General features: G+C 34.3%; 1 protein-coding gene across 1 annotated transcript in view; it reads right to left on the reverse strand.

The window, feature by feature from the left end:
• Positions 1-14,478: 14,478 nt before the first annotated feature.
• LOC127169621 (phosphatidylethanolamine-binding protein 4) overlaps positions 14,479-23,652 on the reverse strand; it is a 158,776-nt gene continuing 149,602 nt past the window's right edge. The window contains exon 7 of the mRNA XM_051117128.1: positions 14,479-14,800. Within this exon, the coding sequence (XP_050973085.1) occupies positions 14,709-14,800 (92 nt within the window). The 3' untranslated portion in view covers positions 14,479-14,708. The remainder of the gene's footprint in view (positions 14,801-23,652) is intronic.

Below are 23,652 nucleotides of genomic sequence, written 5' to 3' on the forward strand. Positions count from 1 at the left end.
AAAATTCCTCACTCCTCATCCAAGCCAATCACAGGCACAGCGCTCCTATTACCCGCCGAGAGTAGAAATCCAGCCTGCCATGCATGCGCTGAAATGCTTAGAAGATGCTGATGCAATAGACAGAGTGATGAGGTAACAATTTGTACCCAAGACCCGGTTGACATGTGTACGTTGGCCTCGAGCCTGATAAATTATGTACCAAAAATGTGTTCAAAATAATAACTTCATACCCCCCCCACTCTAAACAAGAGGCTGACGTTGCTGTCATACACAGACATGGTACAAACTTTACAGTTAGATCGCCACATAATCTATTATCTAATATCTCCACAAAAATTATCATGTAAAACCTTACCAAAAATGAATAAAACATACTTGAAAAGGAAAAAAAAAAAAAAAATTGCCATTTGGTATTTTATTATGAAATACACCCAACAATAAAAATTCTGTCATCGTTTACTCACTCTCACATTTCTGGTCCCTATTTGACTTTCATAATACCTTTTTCCGTACTATGGAAGTCAGTGGGTTCCGTCAAGGGTTTGGTCACTCACATTATTCAAAATATTTTATTTTATTACGAAATACACCCAGCAATAAAAATTCTCTCATCATTTACTCACCCTCACATTTCTGGTCCCCTTTTGACTTTCATAATACTTTTTCCCATACTATGAAAGTCATTGGGTACCATCAACTGTTTGGTCACCCACATTTTTCAAAAAAAAAAAAAAAAAATAAAATAAAATAAAATAAATAAATAAATATATATATATATATATATATATATTCCATACTTTTTTTTTTCCATTATGAAATACACGCAATAAAATAAAAAATCTGTCATCATTTATTCACCCTCACATTGGTAGTACCCATTGACTTCCACAGTATTTTTTCCCATGAAAGTCATTGGGTACCGTCAACTGTTTGGTCATCCACATTCTACAAAATATGTTATTTTATTATGAAATACACCAAAAAATAAAATTCTGTCATCATTTACTTACACTAACGTTGCTGCTTCCCACTGACTTCCATAGTACTTTTTTTTCCATACTATGAAAGTCAATGGGTGCCGTCAACTGTTTGATCACCCACATTTTTCAAAATATTTTATTGTGAAATACACACAATAAAATAAAATAATATAAAAACAAATCTGTCATCATTTACTTACCCTGACATCGGTGGTACCCATTGACTTCCACAGTATTTTTTCCCATACTATGAAAGTCATTGTGTATCGTCAACTGTTTGGTCATCCACATTCTACAAAATATGTTATTTTATTATGAAATACACCAAAAAATAAAATTCTGTCATCATTTACTTACACTCACGTTGCTGGTTCCCATTGACTTCCATAGTACTTTTTTTCCATACTATGGAAGTCAATGGGTGCTGTCAACTGTTTGATCACCCACATTTTTCAAAATATCTTTTTTTTTTCTTCTTTTTTTGTATTTATGAAAAACGCTGTCATCATTTACTCACGCTCACGTTCAATCCCCACTGACGTCGATAATAATTTTTCTGTACTATAAAAGTCAAAGGGTACAGTCCACTGTTTGGTCACTACCGTTCTTTAAAATATCTTATTTTATTATGACATATACCCAAAAATAAAATTCTGACATCATTTACTCACCTTCACTTTGCTGGTCCCCACTGACTACCACAGTACCTTTTTCCATACTATGGGAGTCAATGGGTGCCGTCAACTGTTTGGTCACCTGCATTCTTCAAAATGTCTTAATTTATTATGAAATACACCTAAAAATAAAAATTCTCTCATCGTTTACTCATGCTCACATTACTGGTCCCCATTCACTTCCATAATACTTTATACTTTTTACTCAACTGTTTGGTCACCCACATTCTGCATAATATCTTATTTTTTAAGAAAAACACGTAACAATAAAAACTCATCACTTACTCACATTCACGTTGCTGGTCCCCACTGACTTCCATAGTGCCTTTTTCTATACTATACTAACTGTCCCTTTAAACGTCGAAATTCTTGTTGGGGCATATGCATATATCCATATACAGACAACTCATTGGAACTCATCCTTCCATCCAACGAATAACTCCCTCAATAAACCTCATGGCGTCCCCAGTAATCCCCAACAAGCGCACGGCTGCCAAATCAACAACACTCCATTCTGAACTCTGGAATTATCCGCTTTGGCAATTGATACATAAACAGTGTAGTAGTATTAGCTGACAGATATGGCCTAATGAAGTAAAAACGGAGTGTGTGGGAGGGGGTCTGAATCATGCTGTGTGTTCTGGGGGCCACGGTAAATAAACACGCAGACTGACACACACTCGAGGGGGACTCCAAAGGCTAATCTCTACTCAATGGGCAAGATGCAACACGTGTGTAGGTGAGCTGCTAAAATGACGCCGTGAAGCTGTCATTGGGGGAATCTGAAGGGGATCTCCCCACTACTCCCACTTTAGATCCCAGACGTGAATATAGAATCTGATCCAATCAGGATGGGAATGTGTCATTGTTTGGGGAGCCAAGAATGTTGACAATGCAACAGGCCGTCTCTAAGGTACACTGGTGTTGTCACATTAAATCGAATGGCTATGAATCAGTATTCTTAAAAGATGGGCTAAAATTAGATACCAATTCTGTAGCATCTGTTTATGTAAGTATACTTTTGCAAATGAGAGGCCTGTCATTCATACCAAATGAGGAAACATGTACTTCATTAGCATAGTGGCAGCGAGTACTGAAAAATAGAATGGAGACTTAGTAATTTGAATATTACTTTTTATAGACCAAAATAGAGGAAGTAAACACTCTATTTCCACTGACTGAACCATGACGTGTGCTAGCACTTGTGTATACTGATGATGAGACTGTCAGTGTTCATTCAACAGCACCAAACAAAAATGGGCAAAACAAACAATGATTTTCATATAGCTGATACTTGGAAACATAACCTTAACTGAGTGCTTCCCAAACTTTTTGCCCCAGAGGCCCTCCATTGTTTTAATATGTAATCATGAGTTTTAATTTAATTTAGTTTAATTTGATTTTAATTTATTTTATTTTATAGATAATAATTAAGGATATCGATTTAAAAATATATATTTTTACTCACAATTTCTGCCCACTTAAATATTTAAAAACTTGGCATGTAAACCTAAACAAGTTTATTTTCATTTCATTTCATTTCTGCCACCTTAAATATGTCAGAATTTAGCATGTAGTCCTAAAGTTTTATTTTTATTTTATTTTATTTTATTTTATTTTATTTTATTTTATTTTATTTTATTTTATTTTTCCTAGATAAAAATTAAAGATATAAATATAAAAGAAAATATTTTTGCTCGCAATTTCTGTCCGCATAGATAGAACTTGGCATAGCTAGAAAAAAGTAATAATAATAATAAATAAATAAATAAATAAATAAATAAATAAATAAATAAAAATTACATAAAATAATAATAATAATAAAAATAATAATGCTTTTTAATATTTAAATTAATATTAAGTTTAATATTTTATTAATGTACATGACATGATTTTTATATGGCTGATACTTGGAAACATAACCTTAACTGAGTGATTCTCAACCTTTTTGACCCCAAGATCCTCCATTGTTTTAATATGTAAAAAAGTTTATTTTATTTTATTTTATTTTATTTTATTTTATTTTATTCCTAGACAACAGTTAAGGATATTGATTTTTATATTTTTGCTCACAATTTCTGCCCATTTAAATATTTCATAACTTGGCATAGCTAGAAAAAGTACAATCAAAAAATAAAATGTATATATTTTAATTAATATTTATTTTAATATTTGACTAATTTACATGCCTTTTCAATGTCTAAATCCACAAATAATTCCCAAAGATAACGTGATTTTTTATTTAATTATTAAATCAGTATCTGATCTGAAAAACAGAGTTATTGTATTTCTGTAGTTCTGTACATCCACATTAAATTGATAAACATAGCTTGTACAGAAATGACCGAAAAATACAAAAAATAAAAATCAAACATATAGTAATCAACATGTAGTTTATTATAGGACTGATTGCTGCTATCCGTAGATCTACAATATCTTAATGAGCAATATGAATCATGCTGTACTTACAGTCAACACTGAAAATCATTTTGTTGAACATTTTTCACAGTTTTTCACAACAGTCCTCCTGAAATGCAAACTGAGTCTCGAAAGACCTCAAAGCCAGGTGACTACAAATAAACAAATAAAAACACTATAAATAAATGTTGACATTTCTAAGTGTTCCCAACCGTTGCATCCTTACGTAGCCGTTTTAGTGGAAAATCATTCTGCCATTGTCACTTATCTCCTCAGCACCTGATCCCAACTGTTCTTTCAGGGATGCAAAGCGGACAAGGGAATTCCCTTTGCATAGGAAAAGCACGGTCTGTCAGGGCACTTTCCTAAGGGGCGCCTTTTCATGGAGTCCAGACTGGAAAAACTGGCCGACACCTGTCGAGCTCCGCTCGTGTTTTTATTTCCGCGACTATTATGAGCGAGCGCAGCCTACAATGAATGATTGACTGGAGTTTGACTATGGAACGGTTGCAGGCTGAATAGGACTCCCCTCATGCATTTTGCATGCAGGGATTCCGGGGAAGCGTTGGCTTATCCTAGATCTCGATCTCGCTAATTTCAATATGCGGCGGAAAAATACAAGGCCGCAGCGGGTGTATAATCAAATTAGTTGTGTGTCTTTCCAGGCTGCGCGAGGGGCATTTCCAGTAGCTGTTCCTCGCTGCTATTATATCTCAGAGCCAAGGCTTATTCCTACGAGCTGATGGGAAGATTATTCATATAAATAATGGAACACGTATTTAGGGCTCTAAGATGGTACAGTACAGCATGTACTGTACACTACGTATGGGACAGGACAGCATGCAAAGCAATGTTACAAGCGTGTGTAAAATACAAAACAGAAGAGTAATAATGAAAAAAAAAGTTATTAATTGGTATTTTGTATGTATGTATTTAAAATGTCTCTTAATTTCTTTATATGTCTTAATATATTTCTTATTATTACATTATTAATATTATTTTTGTGGTAATGGCTACAGCTCAGATTAGTCTAAAAATCCATATTTTTATTTATTATTTATTTTATTTTATCTGTATATAATAATATATCTATATTATAATAATTATAATAATAATTTAATTTATTTTATTTTAAGCATATTTTATTTATTTATTTATTTTGTGGTAATGTCTACAGTTCAGATTAGTCTAAAAATCCATATTTTAATCTTATTTACATGCCACCAATTTATTTAGCAAATATTCAGATGGCTTTGTACATCTTACATTTAAACTGTCTCTTAATTTCTTAATTCGAAACCATTTGAGCCTTATATATGAAGAACTGGTAAATTTAATTTAATTTAATTTAATTTAATTTAATTTAATTTAATTTAATTTAATTTAATAATTATTTTATTGTATCTAATTTAATTTATTTTATTTAAAGAATATTTTATTTATTTATTTTGTGGTAATGTCTACAGTTCAGATTAGTCTAGAAATGCATATTTTAATCTTATCTACGGGCAGTCAATTTATTTAGCAAATATTCAGATGGCTTTGTACATCTTACATTTAAACTGTTAAACTGTAATTTGTATTTTATAATAATTTAATTTAATTGAGCCTTATATATGAAGTATGGGCAAATGAAATTAAATAAAATAATTTAATTTAATAATTATTTTATTTTATCTCATTTTATTTTAGAATAATTTTAATTTAATTATTTTATTTTCAATAATTAATCAATTAATTGACGGATCGATCAATGAATTCATTTATTCATTATTTTGTGGTAACGTCTACAGTTCAGATTAGTCTAAAATGCATATTTTTATCTTATTTACTTGCCGTCAGTTTATTTATCAAATATTCAGATGGCTTTGCACATCTTACATTTAATATGTCTCTTCATTTCTCAATTCAAAACTTTATATATGCAGTATGTAATTTAATTTAATAATTATTTTATTTTATCAATTAAAAAAAAATAATAATTTAATTGTTTTCTTTTATTTAAGAAAATTACATTTAATTGATTTTTTTTCCTTTTATTTTATCAAATTTTATTTATAATAATTTTATTATTTTATTTTATTTCAAATATTTTAATTTTATTTAAAATTGTATTTATTTATTTATTTATTTATTTTTGTGGTAATCTCTACAGTTCAGATTAGTCTATAAATATTATTAAGATTAGTTCAGATTAGTCTAAAAATGTAATTTTATTTAAACTATTTTAATTTTATTTAAATTTTTTATTTATTTTGTTATTTATTTATTTTTGTCTACAGTTCAGATTAGTCTAAAAATGCATATTTTAAATGCATATTTACATGCTATCAGTTTATTTAGCAAATGTTCAGATGGCTTTGTACATCTTACATTTAAAACATCTCTTAATTTCTCAATTCAAAACCATTTGAGCCTTATATATGACATATGGGTAAATTTAATTTAATTTATTTTAATTTAATAATTGTTTTATTTTATAATAAGTTTATTTAATTATTTTATTTTATTTAAGAAAAGTAAATTAAATGTAAAAAAATATATATTTTATTTTATAATAATTACATTTTATTATTTTATTTTATTTTAAAATATTAAATTAAATTGTCTTTATTTATTTATTATTCATTTATTTATTTTTGTGTGGTAATGTCTACAGTTCAGATTATTCTAAAAATGCACATTTTAATGTTATTTACATGCCATCAATTTATGTAGCAAATATTTAGATGCCTTTATACATCTTATAATTAAAATGTCTTTTAATTTCTCAGTTCAAAATGATTTGAGCCTTATATATGAAATATGGGCAAATTTAATTGAATTTAATATTATTTTTTATCATTATTATTATTATTTGTCTGTATAAATATATATATATATATATATATATATTGTGTGTGTGTGTGTGTGTGTGTGTCTACAGTTCAGATTAGTCTAAAAATGCATATTTTTAATCTTATTTACTTGCTGCCAATTTATTTGGCAAATATTCAGATGGCTTTATACATTCCTTTTTTTTCTTTTCTTTCTTGATCTTTAGCAGTATAATAACGTGGAGTTTTTACCAATTTTGAACAAGTTTCAAAACTCACCCTCCATAAAATTTTGCTTGTCAGTCCCCTGAATCAGTGAATCAAGGTCTTCAGACTCACTAGAAGCTTTAGTAGCACTAGTACTTTAAAAAGTCACTTTAACTCCAGCATATTACTTCTTGCTTGAGAACTTGCTCTATGTAAGCAGGGAAACTGTATGTGTAGTATTCAGTTAATAAACAAATAAGATAACATCACCTTCAGAACCTTTAACCTTTATGACTTGACCTTTAACCTCTGCGGTAACAAGACATATCTCACGGCTGATCTACTTTCACTACCTGTTGACCTTTAAAAGTATTAATTAGAAAATATGTGCTTATTTGGCTGGTGCAGCATCTCTGACCTTTCACTGCTGCCGATCCTTGAGAAGCTTGAGAAATTGAGCTTGTTTTTTGGTGTGTGTGTGAGAGACCACTGAAGGCTGAGAAAATAAACAAACGCAAACAGGACAAACTGATCAATGCTCTGCTGAGTTCATGCAGGGGACATGATGAGACTCACCGAAGACGGGCTTAACCAAAGACCTGCAGGAGCCCTTCGTGTGTGTGTGTGTGTGTGTGTGTGTGTGTGTGTGTGTGGTGCTCGTAGTCGGGGTATGTGAGAGAAATGAACAGGCCGTCTGTGAAAGTATGAATGCATGTGAGAGTGTGCCAGAGCGTGTGTGTGTGTGTCAGATGAGACACTATTGGCTGCTCAATTAAACCACTAACTTACATTGATCATTTCCACATCAAAGTACCTTCCCTAAATCCTGGGCCTTTTTTCCAGACATCTGGTGTATTGATATCAAACTATCCTCCGAGACAGAAATGCTCAAGTGAAGCCGATAGTTTTTTTTTCTTTTTCTTTTGTGACCCAGCCTTACACACCCCGGCGTGAAGCAGAGAGGGATTACATGCTATAGACATTTTGAAGCGATTAGAGACTTCACACAATACAGCTCTGCAGTGCATTGTAATCATGTATTATGATTCACAATACAACAACTAATAATTTGTGTGATTTGAACATTGCAATCGTAACATAAACTCAGTATATTAACTATTACTTTTATACATACATTCTCTAACAAGTGAAGTGGAGAGGGATTACATGATATAAATAATATCTATATATATATATATATATATATTAAAATATATTATGAAGTATGGGCAAATTTAATTTAAATTAAATATTTTTAATTAATAAATTAATAAATTGAATATTTTAATTTTTTTTTCAGATTTTATTTTGTAATAATTTAATTAATTGATTTTATTTTATTACAAATATTTTTTTATTTAATTTCAAATTTAATTTAATTATTGTATTTAAAACATTTTAATGTAAAATTTTATTTTAAATTTTATGTATTTATTTGTTTAAATAAATAATAATATAATTAGATAATAATAATAAATATACAGCTGTTATTCTTTATTATTATTATTATTATTATTATTATTATTATTATTATTAATAATAATACTACTACTAATAATAATGTACATGCCACAACAAATTGACACTATTTTTTACTCAGCATTAACTAAAGTTAATTATTATTATTATTATTATTGTTGTTGTTGTTGTTAGTTAGTTTCTCATGTTTAAACAGAATTAGATTATTTTTGTATTATTGTATATTTTTTTTATTATTGTATTATTATTATTATTATTATTTAAATTATATAATTAAATTAATAAATAACTACAACATCAACAACCATCATCATTTGATTCTGTAACAGAAGAAAGAAACAGTACATTTATTAATTAATAATGAGTATATAATATTTATTAGTCATAATTATTTATAATATTACTAAATTACTATATGTAATGATCATTCTTTTAATAATAATAATAATAATAAACAGCTGTTATTCTGTTTTATTTTTAATTCTGTTTTATTCTGTATTATTGTTGTTGTTAGCATCTCATTTTTTAAAATAGATATTTTACTGTTGTTGTATTATTATAATTATTATTATTATTATTTAAATGATAAAATGAATAATTAACATCAACAGCAATCATATATCTAATTAATTAATTAATTAATTAATTAATGCTTAGTCAATTATTCATAATAACAATAATAATAATAATAATAATGTACATGCCACAATAAATGATTTTTTCACTATTTTTCACTCAGCATTAACTAAATGTTTATTATTATTATTATTATTATTATTATTGTCGTTGTTGTTTTATTGTACTATTATAATGATTACTATTGACACACACACACATTTGTATATTTATCTGTATGAGTGCATGTATTTCAATAAATTTGTACAATAATCATTATTACAATTATTATTATTATTATTATTATTATGTGTCACTCCTGTTGTATGAATGAATATACAAAACTTAGATAATAAAGTACTGATCCATATGTTACTGTATGTAGGATGCATGTTACAGTACAATTGTAAATATATGTCTGAGATAAATTTAAGGTAGTTTCTGCAGAATCGCCTGCTTTTGTTTTGCATGTCTATAATTATTACATAAGTCTGCTCAGAAATAGCGCTCTATGAAAATGCTTTGGCCGATATAAACTGAAAGTTACTCAGGCGAGACAAAACCTGCTTGTCTGAGAAACAACAGGAGGTGAATTTACAAAAGAGTTTTTTCCTTTTACTGTGAACGTGTGCATACGCAAAACCGCAACAATTAAAAAAAGGCCCATCGTGAACCCGTGCCCCTTCTGTCTGTCCCGAAGTAATACACGGAGAGTATTTTGGTCGTAATTCCACTGCGGCTTCCGGCTGAGTTGTGGCCTCGACACCCTCACCCCCCCTTTTACTTCCTCTATTGGCCCTGACGTACTTCCTGCCTCCAGTTTGACTCTTTCCACACACTGTCTCTAAAGTGTGACAGCGCTCAAGATACTTTCACACCTCAGTTTCTGTCCATCTTTTCTTGTTCGTCTGTCTAGATCTTTCACATGTGGCCTGCAAATTGGCATGAAGTCATCATGTTCAACCTCCACTGCATGTCTGACCTCAGAGCGCAAACGGCATTGCTGTCGGTTTGTGTGGTATTGAGCTGTCTGGAAGAGTCCGGGCCTGCTCGCGCTGCCAACAAAACAGGAATGCAGCACTACGGCGGTTTGTAAGTGAGGGTGGATTATGTAAGAAAGCCAGAGAAATAGACTGGCCATTTCAGGGAGAATCAGGCAGGCTGTGGGATAATATACCAATGACCAGCCCTAGTAGTGTGTGTGTGTGTGTACACGTGATTTTATTGTATCTGGACGTATTGAATTCTGTCTTAAAATCCATCGAGCTGCCTACCTAAGGCTTCCTAGTTGTGTTCTGAAAGTTTGAAGGCTGGATCTTGCTTCCTCATTTTACCCGAAGCTTGCATCACATGTCCTTCAAAGAAAAGCCAATCCCAGAATACACTGGAAAAACAATGCAGATTATAAGTATATTTAATTCAGCACTCAAATGTGTTGGTAACATCATTGTAGTCTAAGTAAAATTGATTATTTTAGCCAATATTTGTGTGTTTTCTTAATGATCACTAATATAATTCATGGAAAGATGCGAAATTTAAATGTATTACACATATACTTAATAAGAACAAAAATATTTATGCCAATATTTTCTGTAAAATAAGTAAATTAGCCAATTTTGTTTAAATTAAGTATACCCTAGATGTAATTCAGCAAATGTATAATATTCTAGTACTTAGTATGTCCTTCAGAACTTTAATTATACTGCTCTGACCCTTCTTGGCACTGAGTGTACAAGTTCATGACAATTTTTCACATCTGTCCTGTTTAACTCCTGGAGGACGAGCTCCTTAAATGCCCTGGTCTTTAATGGGGAGTGTTGCTCAGCTCGTCTCCCCCACAGCTGCTCAAGAGAGAGTTAAGATTGAGTGAAATACATGTCCACTGAAGGATTTTCACTTTGGGAGAATATCTTCATTGTCATGCTGAAAAAATGCCCAATAATGCAGGGACTGAGGTGTGTAAATTCATGAAGCATTGATAAAGCACAACGTCCTCACACCTTCAGCACTCATAAATCCCTGTAGAAGAGCTTTACTACCACTGAATGTCACTGTGGGTACCAGGCCCCTCTCACTGTACTCCTCCTCTAGCAACACCAGAACATTTTGGATGCTTTTGGATCCGAAATGATTGACTTGGTATCTTGAGACCAGAGCATGGATTCCCAGAAGTCTATATTTTGTAAATATTTGTAAATATAAAATTGGACATTTTAAAAGGACGTCGGACGACCATTTTCCACAAGTTGGTATGATTCTTTAGGGTCTTCATGAAATGTCAAAATACTTTGGTTAAAATTCCTCAACTGTCTTGTAAAATGTAACACAGTTTGTAGAACGGGAAGAAAGAGGCGGGAACTGGCAAACATTTAAGCACTTTTAATAATAAAATAAACAAACACAACAGTAAAGTGGCAGCCAATCACGGACGACTGCCGCACATCAAACACAAAATAAAGTCCAGGCCTGGTCCTCTCTCGTCTTCGCTCCTCCTTTTATCCTTCCGGAGCTCCTCTGTGGGACTCGAGACCGGTGAGTGGCGCAGGTGTCGATCATTATCATTATACTCCACCGGCCTAGTTCGGTTCCCATGGGTCTCGGCCCTGCCCCACTTGTCACATAAAAAAACACCCTTTTTACCATGTCAAAAACAGCTCTGTTCACAGCAAACTGTTACGATGCATGTCTCTTTAAATGCTAATGAGCTACTGCTCACCCGCCCCTCTCTTCCGTGTTTTTTTTTTTTTTTTTGTGTATTTGGTGACGTGTTACTATCAAAAACAAAACTGACCACTGCGTCCTCAGTGGCTCCGATGTCAGTAGAAAATGAAGATTCTTATGTTCACTTTCACATCCAAATACAAAACACCTGCATTGCTTACGAGACATTGTCGCCACAGCTGCTCGAGTGCGGAGAAAATGACAGACAATGTACAACTGGCTGAGAGTGGATATATGCTTATACGTGACAGTCCGTCAGCAGTCGTGGGCGGGGCTTGAGCAATATGACATCATACTGCACAGAAAATCAAAACGGCTTGATAATTAAAAGAAAGGAGTGAATTGATTTTTATTATTGTAGGGTGGTTGTGTTCACAAACTGCTAAAACACATTTACATGAAAACACTATGTAAAAGTGAATTTTGCATCTGATGTCCCCTTTAAAGGGATAGTTCACCCAAAAATGAAAATTAGCCTATTATTTACTCTCAAGCCATCCTAGGTGTATATGACTTCCGTCTTACAGACAAATCCAATCAGTTATATTAAAAAAATCTCCAGGCTCTTTCAAGCTTTATCATAGCAAAGGCAGGTGTTTCTCTTCAACAGTTCAAAACAAGTCCAATAAAGTGCATCCATCCATAATTAAAAGTGCCTCACACGCCTCTTGGCTGAAAGAAGTCGTCGTATACCTAGGATCCCATGAGGGTGAGTAAATAATCGCTAATTTTCATTTTTGGGTGAACTAACCCTTTAAAGCCGTGACACACTAAACAGAACTGGTGGTGACAAAAACTTACATTGTTATCGCCTCGTGACGTCTACATCTAGGCCAAAAAGTTACAACTGAACACAATGCAATGACTACAGCCAGCAGTGCGTGACAGAAAATAACCCTCCAGACCAGCAGGTGGCTCTATATTCATCATTTAAAAAACAAAAAACTAAGAATATACAAACAATAACCTCTTGTGTGTGTGTGTCTTGCTTACCATTCTGAATATCAATTGTATCAATCACTTTCTTCATTGCAGACACCCATGTTGTTATGAAAAACTCTCTCACAACTGCCTGACGCCAAAAACTCGTAGAACTGTTTTAGTTTTTACAGGGGGGTCATAGACTCTAGCGACCAAAAGACTGCACTGTAAAAAATAACAAACACAATTTGTTGAGTCAGCTTAAAATAACTTGTTACCCTGCTGCCTTAAAATTTTAAGTTCAGTCAACTAAAATAAGTTTAGTCAACTTGAAATGTTAAGTTGTACTAAGTAACAACTTAGATATTTGCTTTCGCTAAACTTAACAGATGGGTAAGTAACTGCCAGCTGCCTTAAAATTTTAAATTGATTCATATGAAATATCTAAGTTGTCACTTAGTTGAATAAACTTTTTTTGAGTTGACTGGACTTAAAATTTTAAAGCAGCCAGGTTACAAATTATTTTAAGTTGACTCAACAAATTGTTTTTTTTTACAGTGTGAAGACTATTTCCTTCCACTGCAAAATGTCATCTTTAAAATGTACACCTGTCGCTGTCATCTTGTGCTGATGATGTTTTTTTTTGGAGCCTGAAGCCCAAAGTATACTTCCACTTTTTACACATACGGTAGTGCAAATTTTGGCATCAGTAGTACGCGCGTACAATATGCACACCACACGAGTTTGGTAACGGCACATAGTTTGTACGCGCAGGTCGCACATGCGCATTAAATTTATTTTGCAGTAATCAGTTGTTCCACAAGGTGGCAACACTGGCATGGGCCTCTGTTTCACATTAGAGAATGGAACTAAAGGGTCGGAACAACAACAACAACAACAACAACAAAATGAGACTGCAACAACAACAGACAGCTGCAATGACAAATGCTTGTGTGAGGGTGCCGTCGCACTGCGGGCATCCTGGAGAAAAATAAAGCAGACATTAGACTAAAGATTACGTTTTTTCCAGAGCCAATGTGTCGACCGCCTACATTTGAGAACACCTCTACTGGAGTATACTTTGAAAGTCTGCGTGTTCGACTAGCATATGCATAAAAAACTGAAGTATACTTTGGGCCTGAGTCTGCACAGTAGTAATCACGAGGTGAAATGGTGCCGATGTCCCACCCAAACTCCTGCAGACCCAATCACAGGCTGGCAGTCATGATGCCACACCCCTTTTATAGAATCAAATCACTGACTAAAAGCAAACTTATTAGAAAAATGACACTTGAACACACATCTCTATGATATGAACTACATAAATGTTGGAAAGCATCTCTGGGATGTTTGGCTTACGTTCCATTCATTTACATGAAGAGGGCAAGGTTTCTGACCTGTACTGCAGCCATTATCAAAATGTTTTCTGCTATGTTTAGTGCTCCATACTGTCCATTAAGGAAGTTCCACGGCGGCTTTCTATGTAGGCAGCTGATAGCAAGGCAGCACACTAGGTTTTGGAACAGAGTTACAGTGTGGGAGACGTTCCTAAAATACACTTTGTGGAACAGTTGTTTTCTTTCTTTCTTTTAATATTTGCAACATTTTATAAACATACCGCTCACATTCAGAAAAAGATTCTTGAAGTGATATGAATTTAGCTTTTATTCAAATTATTGTGAACAGATATGTGATATTTCATCAAACGCATTTCGTCATGTTACAATTCAGACAGGAGGAAACATTTCACCTTTTATTAGTTTAATATTCACTGAAATGCTAATGTGCATTACATTAATTCTGGATATAATATCAGAACTGCCACAGAGTGGGTGAAGGCCAGAGGTCAAAGTTGAGTAGCTGGTTGGAGGTGTCCTCTAGTCCTTGTGGTTTTGGGTGAGGAACTGAAGCGAAGCCACTGGTGTAGCCAGACCAAACCTCTGAACAAATGCCTGCGGATCCCAGTTACCTGAAAAACCAACAACAAAGCCTTTCATTGCTCTTGTCTGTGGCTGTAAAGTATGTTTCTGACCTACTGTAACATACTGGCTCCATGAACATACTGTAACAACAACCTTTCTATATGACCCACTCCATCATCCTGTTTCAATAAGAAAATCAACACAGGAAAAACTATGTGCTTATCAAAGTATTTCATGAGTTTGTTTAAACATATGGCACATAAATATAAAAATAAAAATATATCCTAAAATGTATTATTTAATAGTTTGTTTAAATGAATGGATGAATGAATATCACTATTATACTTGGTTATTATATCTGTTGTTATTATTTATTTGTTAATTTTTTGCTATAAAATAAATCAGTTATTATTATTATTAGTTTATTTATTGATGTACATAATTCAATACAAAAATAATCATTATTATTATTAGTTTATTTATTGATGTACATAAATAAATACAACTATTATGATTATGAATATTATTATTATTATTATTATTGTTAATATTATTAGTTTATTTATTGAAGTACATAAATCAATACACCTATTATTATTATTATTATTATTTGTTTACTTATTAATGTACATAAATCAATAAGACTATTATTATTTTGTTTGTTTTTGTTTTTATTGTTGTTATTTATTCCTTTATTGCTATAAATATACAAACAAATAAATAAACATTATACTTTGTTATTATTGCTATTGTTACTACTTTTTGTTTGCTATACAATAATGAACAAACAAACGAACAAACAAAGAAACAAATAAATATATGTATTTAAAGAAACAAAACATTTAGTGTTGTGTATTATTATTGATATTGTTATTACTGTTTTTTGTTGTTTACTTACTTTTTTTATTGTTGTACATAAATCAGTAAAAAACAAAATATATAAAATCAATCAAAACAAACACAAATAAATATCATAATAATGTGATTACAGAAAATATTTTCTAAGCATCAGTTAGCCTTGTCTTTAGCTCAACAGTAGAGCATGGTGCTAGCAACTCTAATGTCAAGGGTTCAATTCCCAGGGAAAGCACAAACTAATCAAATGTGTATCTTGAATACAATGTAAGCCACTGTGAATAAAAAGCTCTGTCAAAAGCAGAATTGTAAATGCAGATAAATGTATTATGTTTTCAATTTTCTCCCCAAGAAACACCATAAAGAAAAGTGTTTAATCGGCACTGTTATAGGTTTTATCTGATGCCGGCCTTTGTCACAAAAATCAACCCGCTGTCAGCTGCATCACGTGTCCGTCTCACTATTATCTGTACTTTTCACGAGTTTTCCTGTGACTGCGCTTCTCGGCTGAACATTTCAGTGTAGTTGTTACAAATGGTAAGTGAACGTGTTTAATGGAGAATCTTGTACCGCCGCACGTGTCTCAGGGCCTTGGTGGGCTGTGAATCACTGCGAGCGTCTCATCTCTAAATAAAACACACAGCCTGTCACAGTGCTGGAGGTGGCAACATGAGAGAGAGCGTTTTGGCAGGACAACCAGATAAATACCAGACGTAACTCCGGCTGCTATGACAATATCACTTCTCCAATTCCGGCAATAACCACATTCCTAAAAGCAAATGTGAAATCACATTTGGAATAAAGCGCCAACAAGCTGCGTCCAAGACTGAAAATGTAAAACTCTGCATTTGGAGGCTCTTTAATTGTTCTTTTGTTTATATCAATTGCAAACTGCAACTGGTGAAATCTTTCTAAAACTAGACCAAGTCCATGAGTTATTTAGAGATAGTTGTAAAACAAATAAATAAATGAATAGAAGAATATACTTTGACCCTTCAACCAATGATAACGCAGAACAAAAGCAAAGCAGCAACAATACCCATTTAAAATTGCAATTTCTTCCGCTAGATGCATGCACAGACAACACGTGGCCGAGGCGGAAATGCTGTAGTGGTGAGAGGAGGGAAACCCCGTCCGTGCACACAGCACAATGCACCACATCCTGGAAAGATCAAATGTGAATATGTGTGTGTATGTATATATGCTTGTTTGTATGTTTGAATGCAAGTGGGTGTGAGAGTTTGCAAGTGTGATTTTGAAGGAAAATGTCATAGATGTTTTCCACCGCTTGTTGCGGCTACTTTATAGCTCACCAGACACTGTCTATGAACAACTGTATGCGCTTAACATTACATTTGTGCATTTAGGCAGATGCTTTTAGCCAAAGCAATGACAAGGTACATACACTTTAGCAAATTTGCTCCGTAGGAGTTACACTTGTGACCCCAAAAGTAGGCTATTATACGCTTGTGAAAAAGGGATAGTTCACCCGAAACTGAAAAATCTGTCATCATTTACTCATCTTGAAGTTGTTCCAAACCTGTACGAGTTTATTTCTTCTGTTAAACTTACAAGAAGATTGTGAATAATGTTGGTAACCAAATAGTAGCTGGTAGCCATTGATTTCTATAGCATGGAAAAAAGTACAGTGGGGACCAAAAACTGGTTACCCACATTCTTTACAATATAATTTTAGTGTGTGTGTGTCTTCAGAAGAAAGAAACTCATACAGGTTTGGAACATGTTGAGGGTGAGTAAATGTGAAAGGATTTTTGGGAGTATATGTGTGTGTGTGTGTGTGTGTGTGACCCAGTCTTAAGTAGCACGGGTATAATTGTAGCAATAGCCTAAAAATACACTGTATGGGTGTATGGCCAAAAATCTTTAGGATATCGAGTAATTTTGTGTTCTGTTCAAGACAGCACAAAAGAAAATCCACAAAGATCTGTCTGTGAAGATTTGTGCATAACTAATAGAAACTGATATAAAGTACTGATTGTGAGAAAGAGCGGTGTGTGTGTGACACGTTGTGTGTTGTGTGAAGATGTCCAGTTCTCTCTAATTGAGTGTTAGAAATGGAGTAAAGTGACCCGGCATTATGAGGTCATGTGACCTTTAGACCTCTGAACCTGAGAACATGAGGAGATAATGTTCCGCCTCTGCAGATCACGACCCCTGTCTGACCCCACTACAGCCAGGGCATATCACACACACACCTGTACCTGGCCACTAGCAGACTCTCATCATCATCAGATGTAACACATAATCAACAGTCCTTGTGTAGGGAAGCCTACAGATTCATTTTTTCAATAACACTAAAAATGTAAACACTATTTGTTCATGATAAAAAGTCAAGTCTAAGAAAAGGTTTAATTTTCTGGAGTAGCCTAGCATTCAGCTAACTTTTTGTACTTCTATTAGACATGAAACTCTTCAGACCAAACATTCAACAACAGTACTCCTGCGCAGAAAGTTCTGATGTGAACATCTAGATTGCGCAGACCAAAAGGTTCTCACACAGTCTGATATAATCACATCATTACTCTCATAGAGCAGCTGGTTGGTTTCTTTCGTATCAGCAGCCAATGAGTTTGGTGCTCAGCATTCAAATACTCGGCTACTGTTTGCTGTAGCAGTTGCAGTGCGCTTTAGAAACCCTCCACCTTCCCCAGCTCCACCTGTACAGATCTCCTATGGGGTGATTTTATGTATGTTATATATAGGGGTTTATTCCTACCTGATCTCATGACGAAAACTCACTGCAGTTTCCAACAGAAATGAACACTAGAGGCGGTAAAACAGCAAGCACTTGTAATAGTTTTCATATACAGTGATTACAGTTCCATACGGAGAAAAATGTTTGCTATTCAAGTGTCTGTGCGTAGCGTGGAAGCTGAACAGTAACACACTCACTGCATGACAGATAGCGGCGCCGGTGGAGTCGCTTAAAATACTCTCATTTTTGTTCATACAGATAAAAGTAATACATCTTTCGAATCTGCAAAGACTCTGAGTGTGCACTCAGAATAACAAAACATTGCACTTTTGTAAAATAATGAAAGCAAAATGGATGTGCTTTCTGCCATCACGGTCTCCGTGAACTTGAGCATGAAACTTTAAAACTATGTAAAATGTGTACTTTTAAATGAACCAATTTAAATAGAATACATATATTCTCAGATTATGTAACACGTCAGTGCAATTAAAGGCTCATTATTATGATTTATATGGTTTATTAATAAACGTGTGACTAATAGTCTAAAAAAGTACTTTCTTGTAAAACATACTCCACATTTACTTGTTTTTTAGGTCAGTATGGAAAAAAATACTACGGCTGTCAATGGGAACCAGAAACTGTTTGGTTACCCACATTCTTCAAAATATCTTCCTTCGTGTTTTAAGGTTGTGAGAAAGAAACTGATTTGGAACAACTTGAGGGTGAGTAAATGATGACACACTTTCTGGTTAAACTATCACTCTGGTTAAACTATCTCAATAGTGCTAGAGAAACTCTTACAGATGATCACTTCAGATTTGTACAAACCTCTATGGCAAATCGACTGACTATAAATGACTGACATTGACAGAATTGCCGTACGGTTATGCCTTTGAGATTTCTTAACTTGTTTTGTCATCTGAAATGTGAAAACTGTAAGTCTGATTGGTTCGAAAAGAAACAGCAAACTTCTCCTCAACAAAACAGCTGATTTACCATAACACTGAGGCCTGTAGAACAAAAATATGCGGGATGAGTTCATACTATCTCTACGTATGAGCAATAGCATGGCAGTCGTAGCAAACAGCGCAAATACAGGAGTACGAGTCTCCAACCGGACTGAATCACAACCAGTGAGTCAGAACTAAACTATGCCTGGATTACGACAACGTGACATCAGTTCGATCCAGCGAGTAGGCTAGTGTTTGGTTGACCTGTTTATGTGCAGCTATAAAAATCGAGACATCGTTCAATGTATACAGCTCACAGTTTACTCAGGACTCAAAAATAGGCCGACGGGGAAGCCCCAAAGTAAGCTGTGGTTAACTGGGGAAATAGCCCATCAGTATCGTCCTCTGGCCTCTGCTCATATTGGTAACAGGTTGTTGACAGCTCTCGCTCGATGTCATCATGGAGTCAAGGGGGCGGAGAGTGTTGGCTAACACGCCGATTTACAAACGCTCTAAAAATAGCGCGCCTCTTTGTGTGTTTGGGTTAATTTCGTCTCTTTCCATTCCTCAATCTGTCGACTCATGGAAAACAGAGATAGGAAGTGGGGAGTGATGCGGCACTTTCTTCCTCTGCTCGACTCCACCCTTTCTTGTCTGTCTTTTGATTTGCGCTATACAGGAAACCCAGTCTGTAAGCTCGCTAAGATATCTTTGTTACTTAAGAGAGCAGATTTTCGTGAGGCACACGTTCGGTATGCGCAATGCGGCTGGGCGGCATTGATGAAATCCTGAAATGAATATTTGCTAAAAATGTGCTCACTCTCAGGTCATTCAAGATGAGTTTGTTTCCTCATCAGAACAGATGTGGAGAAATGCAGCATTGCATCACTCGCTCACAGATGGATCCTCCGCAATGAATGGGTGCCGTCAGAATGAGAGTGCAAACAGCTGATAAAAACATCACAGTAATCCACAAGTAATCCACACCACTCCAGTCCATCAATTAACGTCTTGTGAAATGAAAAGCTGCATGTTTGTAAGAAACAAATCCATCGTTAAGACACTTTAACTGAAAATCTGAGCTTTTGGCTTGTAAACTATGCTTGATCTGTACATATTTCTCACTTGATTCAGACTAGATTACTTTTTTACTGGAGAAAGCAATATTATGGATCATGGACTCATATTTTAACCAGAAGCAACTTTTTAAGGGTTAAAAGGCCTAAATGATATATTTGTTTTTCACAAACATGCATCTTTTCACTTTACAAGATGTTAATTGATGGAGTGGAGTGATGGACTTAATTTCGTTCACTCCTGATATGGTCCACTTAACTGCCATTCACTATACAGGGATTAGTGAATGAGTGAATGAGTGACCGATTTCGAACACAGCTCATGTTTCTAACATAATTAGCATGTTGTTAGCATGTTTCTAGCATGATTAACAAGCTACTAGAATGTTGCTAACATGATTAGCAAGTTACTAGCATGTTGTTAAAATGTTTGTAACATGATTAGCATGTTTCTACCATGATCAGCATGTTATTAACATGTTGCTTGAATAATGCTGCGCTCAAGTCTTCCTGGGACACACGTACTTATGAGTTGACAAGTCGTCATTATGACGTCAGGTGCGTTCAAGTCACTTTGTTCGGAGCAATGGCGATTGAACTTTTCTAAATACAATTCAATGATTTTTTTTACTCTACATCTACAAAATGATTAATAAAGAATGTGCATCATTGTGTTTTTCCTTTTTCAGTTTTTTTGAGGAAATTTAATTTATAAAGGTGAGGTAAACTGAATCATTTTCTATGTTAAATTATACAGGGCAGCCATGGCCTAATGGTTAGGGAGATGGGCTTGTAACCGAAAGGTTGCAGGTTCGAGTCCCAGGTCAGGCAGGGATTGAAGGTGGGGGGAGTGAATAACCAACGCTCTCTTCACCCTCAATATCACGACTGAGGTGAGTCCCTTGAGCACTAAACCCCCAACTGCTCCCTGGGTGCCACAGCGATAGCAATATGGTTGCCCACTGCTCTGGGTGTGTGCGCGCGCACTTGGATGGGTTAAATGTAGAGCACAAATTCTGAGTATGGGTCACCATACTTGGCCTTACATCACGTCCTTTCCTTTCAATAATATAATATTTTGTATATGTAACTATGTAAAATGTTATTGTACATTACAAAAATAATCATTTATTCATTTCAACAAATTTACCGTCAGTACAGATGCTTCATACCTATAAAGCGTCCACAGCACTCAGAAACTTAAAGGGGCTTAAAGAAAATTTCACTAATAATAATGACTTTGTGGTTCAACTTGTAAATACAATCTGTCCTACATGACTTAAATGCACCATAAGTACATTGATAGTATGTCTTAAGCTAGTTGCTAGGCTTGATAGATAGATAGATAGATAGATAGATAGATAGATAGACAGATAGATAGACTGACCAAAATTATAAACACAACACTTTTGTTTTTGCCCCCATTTTTCATGAGCTGAACCCCAAGATCTAAGACTTTTTCTGTGTACACAAAAGGCCTATTTCTCTCAAATATTGTTCACAAATCTGTCTAAATCTGTGTTAGTGAGCACTTCTCCTTTGCCGAGATAATCCATCCACCTCACAGGTGTGGCATATCAAGATGCTGATTAGACAGCATGATTATTGCAAAGGTGTGCCTTAGGCTGGCCACAATAAAAGGCCACTCTAAAATGTGCAGTTTTACTGTATTGGAGGGGGTGGTCCGAAAACCAGTCAGTATCTGGTGTGACCACCATTTGCCTCACGCAGTGCAACACATCTCCTTCGCATAGAGTTGATGAAGTTGTTGATGTTGGTCCACTCCTCCTCAATGGCTGTGTGAAGTTGCTGGAATTTTCTTTGAGTTCAGCTCATGAAAAACGGGGGCAAAAACAAAAGTGTTGCGTTTATAATTTTGGTCAGTGTAGACAGACAGATAGATAGACAGATATATAGATTAGAAATATCAAATTAGAGCCTGAATTTCCCACAAAAGCACCACAGTGGTCTAAAATATGCGAGCTAACCACTAGTAACCACTTAATATATTTTTGGCGTCATAGAAACTGTTTTTGAATGACTGTCAAAGGGCAAAGATGATTTATGCTGTTCCTACAGAATCTACCAGCAGCGGTTAATGCTATTTCCAACAGCTCGCTTTATTTTTACCAAATATAAGAACCAGTTTGACACTGGACAGATTTTTAACAGTAAGTGGCTGTATAGTGTGTAATCTAATGTTAATTATGCAGTTCTAGTCCTGAATTCTGAATTATATACTTCTGAACTCCAGAGTTACTGTGTATCACTGCACAACACCCATAGAAAGCAGTTTTTAGGTTTAATTTAGGGATTATTTTTGTAATAACATTTCATGATATTACTGCTTTTACTGTATTTTTGATTAAATTCAGCATTGGTGAGCATAAGGGACTTCTTTCAAAGTGTATGTGTTTGTTAAAGGGGGCTGAAATAAAGACATCGATACTGTGGTATATCTGGTGTGGGCATTACTGTATCTGAAGTCTGTAATACTGACATGCTTGCAGGAGGTGTCTGTCTGTGTGCGTTTGTGAGAAAATATTCAGGAGTTCTTGCTAATGTATACAGAGCTAATGCTAATGTATACAGAGATTTGTCAAAAATGAATAACGGTAGCGATCCACTCCAGCACTGACGACTCTCATCGTCACTTCTCATCAACCCCAATACAAGAAGGCTGTCAAATGAAAGAGGCTGTTGAGGCAATTCTAATGTTATTCTGAAAAAAAAAAATAGTGTAGAAACAAATTTCAATCTGAAATTGCTGGTCAGTTTCACAATTGATTATAAAGAAACGGCAAGTAGCACTGAATTAAATGTGAACTTGGTAAAAAGACTGAAATAGTATTTTCTTGTAAATGCACTCCAATAATCTTTGTTTTATGTAACTTCAAAAAATAACTTTTGTGTACTCAAGGCTTTTTGAACCTAAAACATTTGTTATTTAAATTTGCATTACCAGTTTCTATCATTCACACACATCATTGTGTGTAAATGTCACACATCATGTGACATTAAAGTCACGTTTAAATTTGTGACTTCAGACAAATGTTTTATGATGTAGTTACAGCATCTACCAGCAGGGGCTAATGCTTTTTTTCCAACAGCTTGCTTTGTTTTCACCAAATTAATAAGAAATAAACAGGAAGCCTGCATGCACAGGTCGTGTGTGGCTTCGCAGGTGCTGTTGTACTGTATGGTGAGTCTGCGTCGCACCCTGGTCAAGGAGGTTTTGATTAATGACTGAATCAGTTAGTGGGAGGAAGACTCATGTGGGTCCATTACTACACTGCACTGCT

Source organism: Labeo rohita, chromosome 8 (genome assembly GCF_022985175.1).
Source record: "Labeo rohita strain BAU-BD-2019 chromosome 8, IGBB_LRoh.1.0, whole genome shotgun sequence".
Lineage (NCBI taxonomy): Eukaryota > Metazoa > Chordata > Actinopteri > Cypriniformes > Cyprinidae > Labeo > Labeo rohita.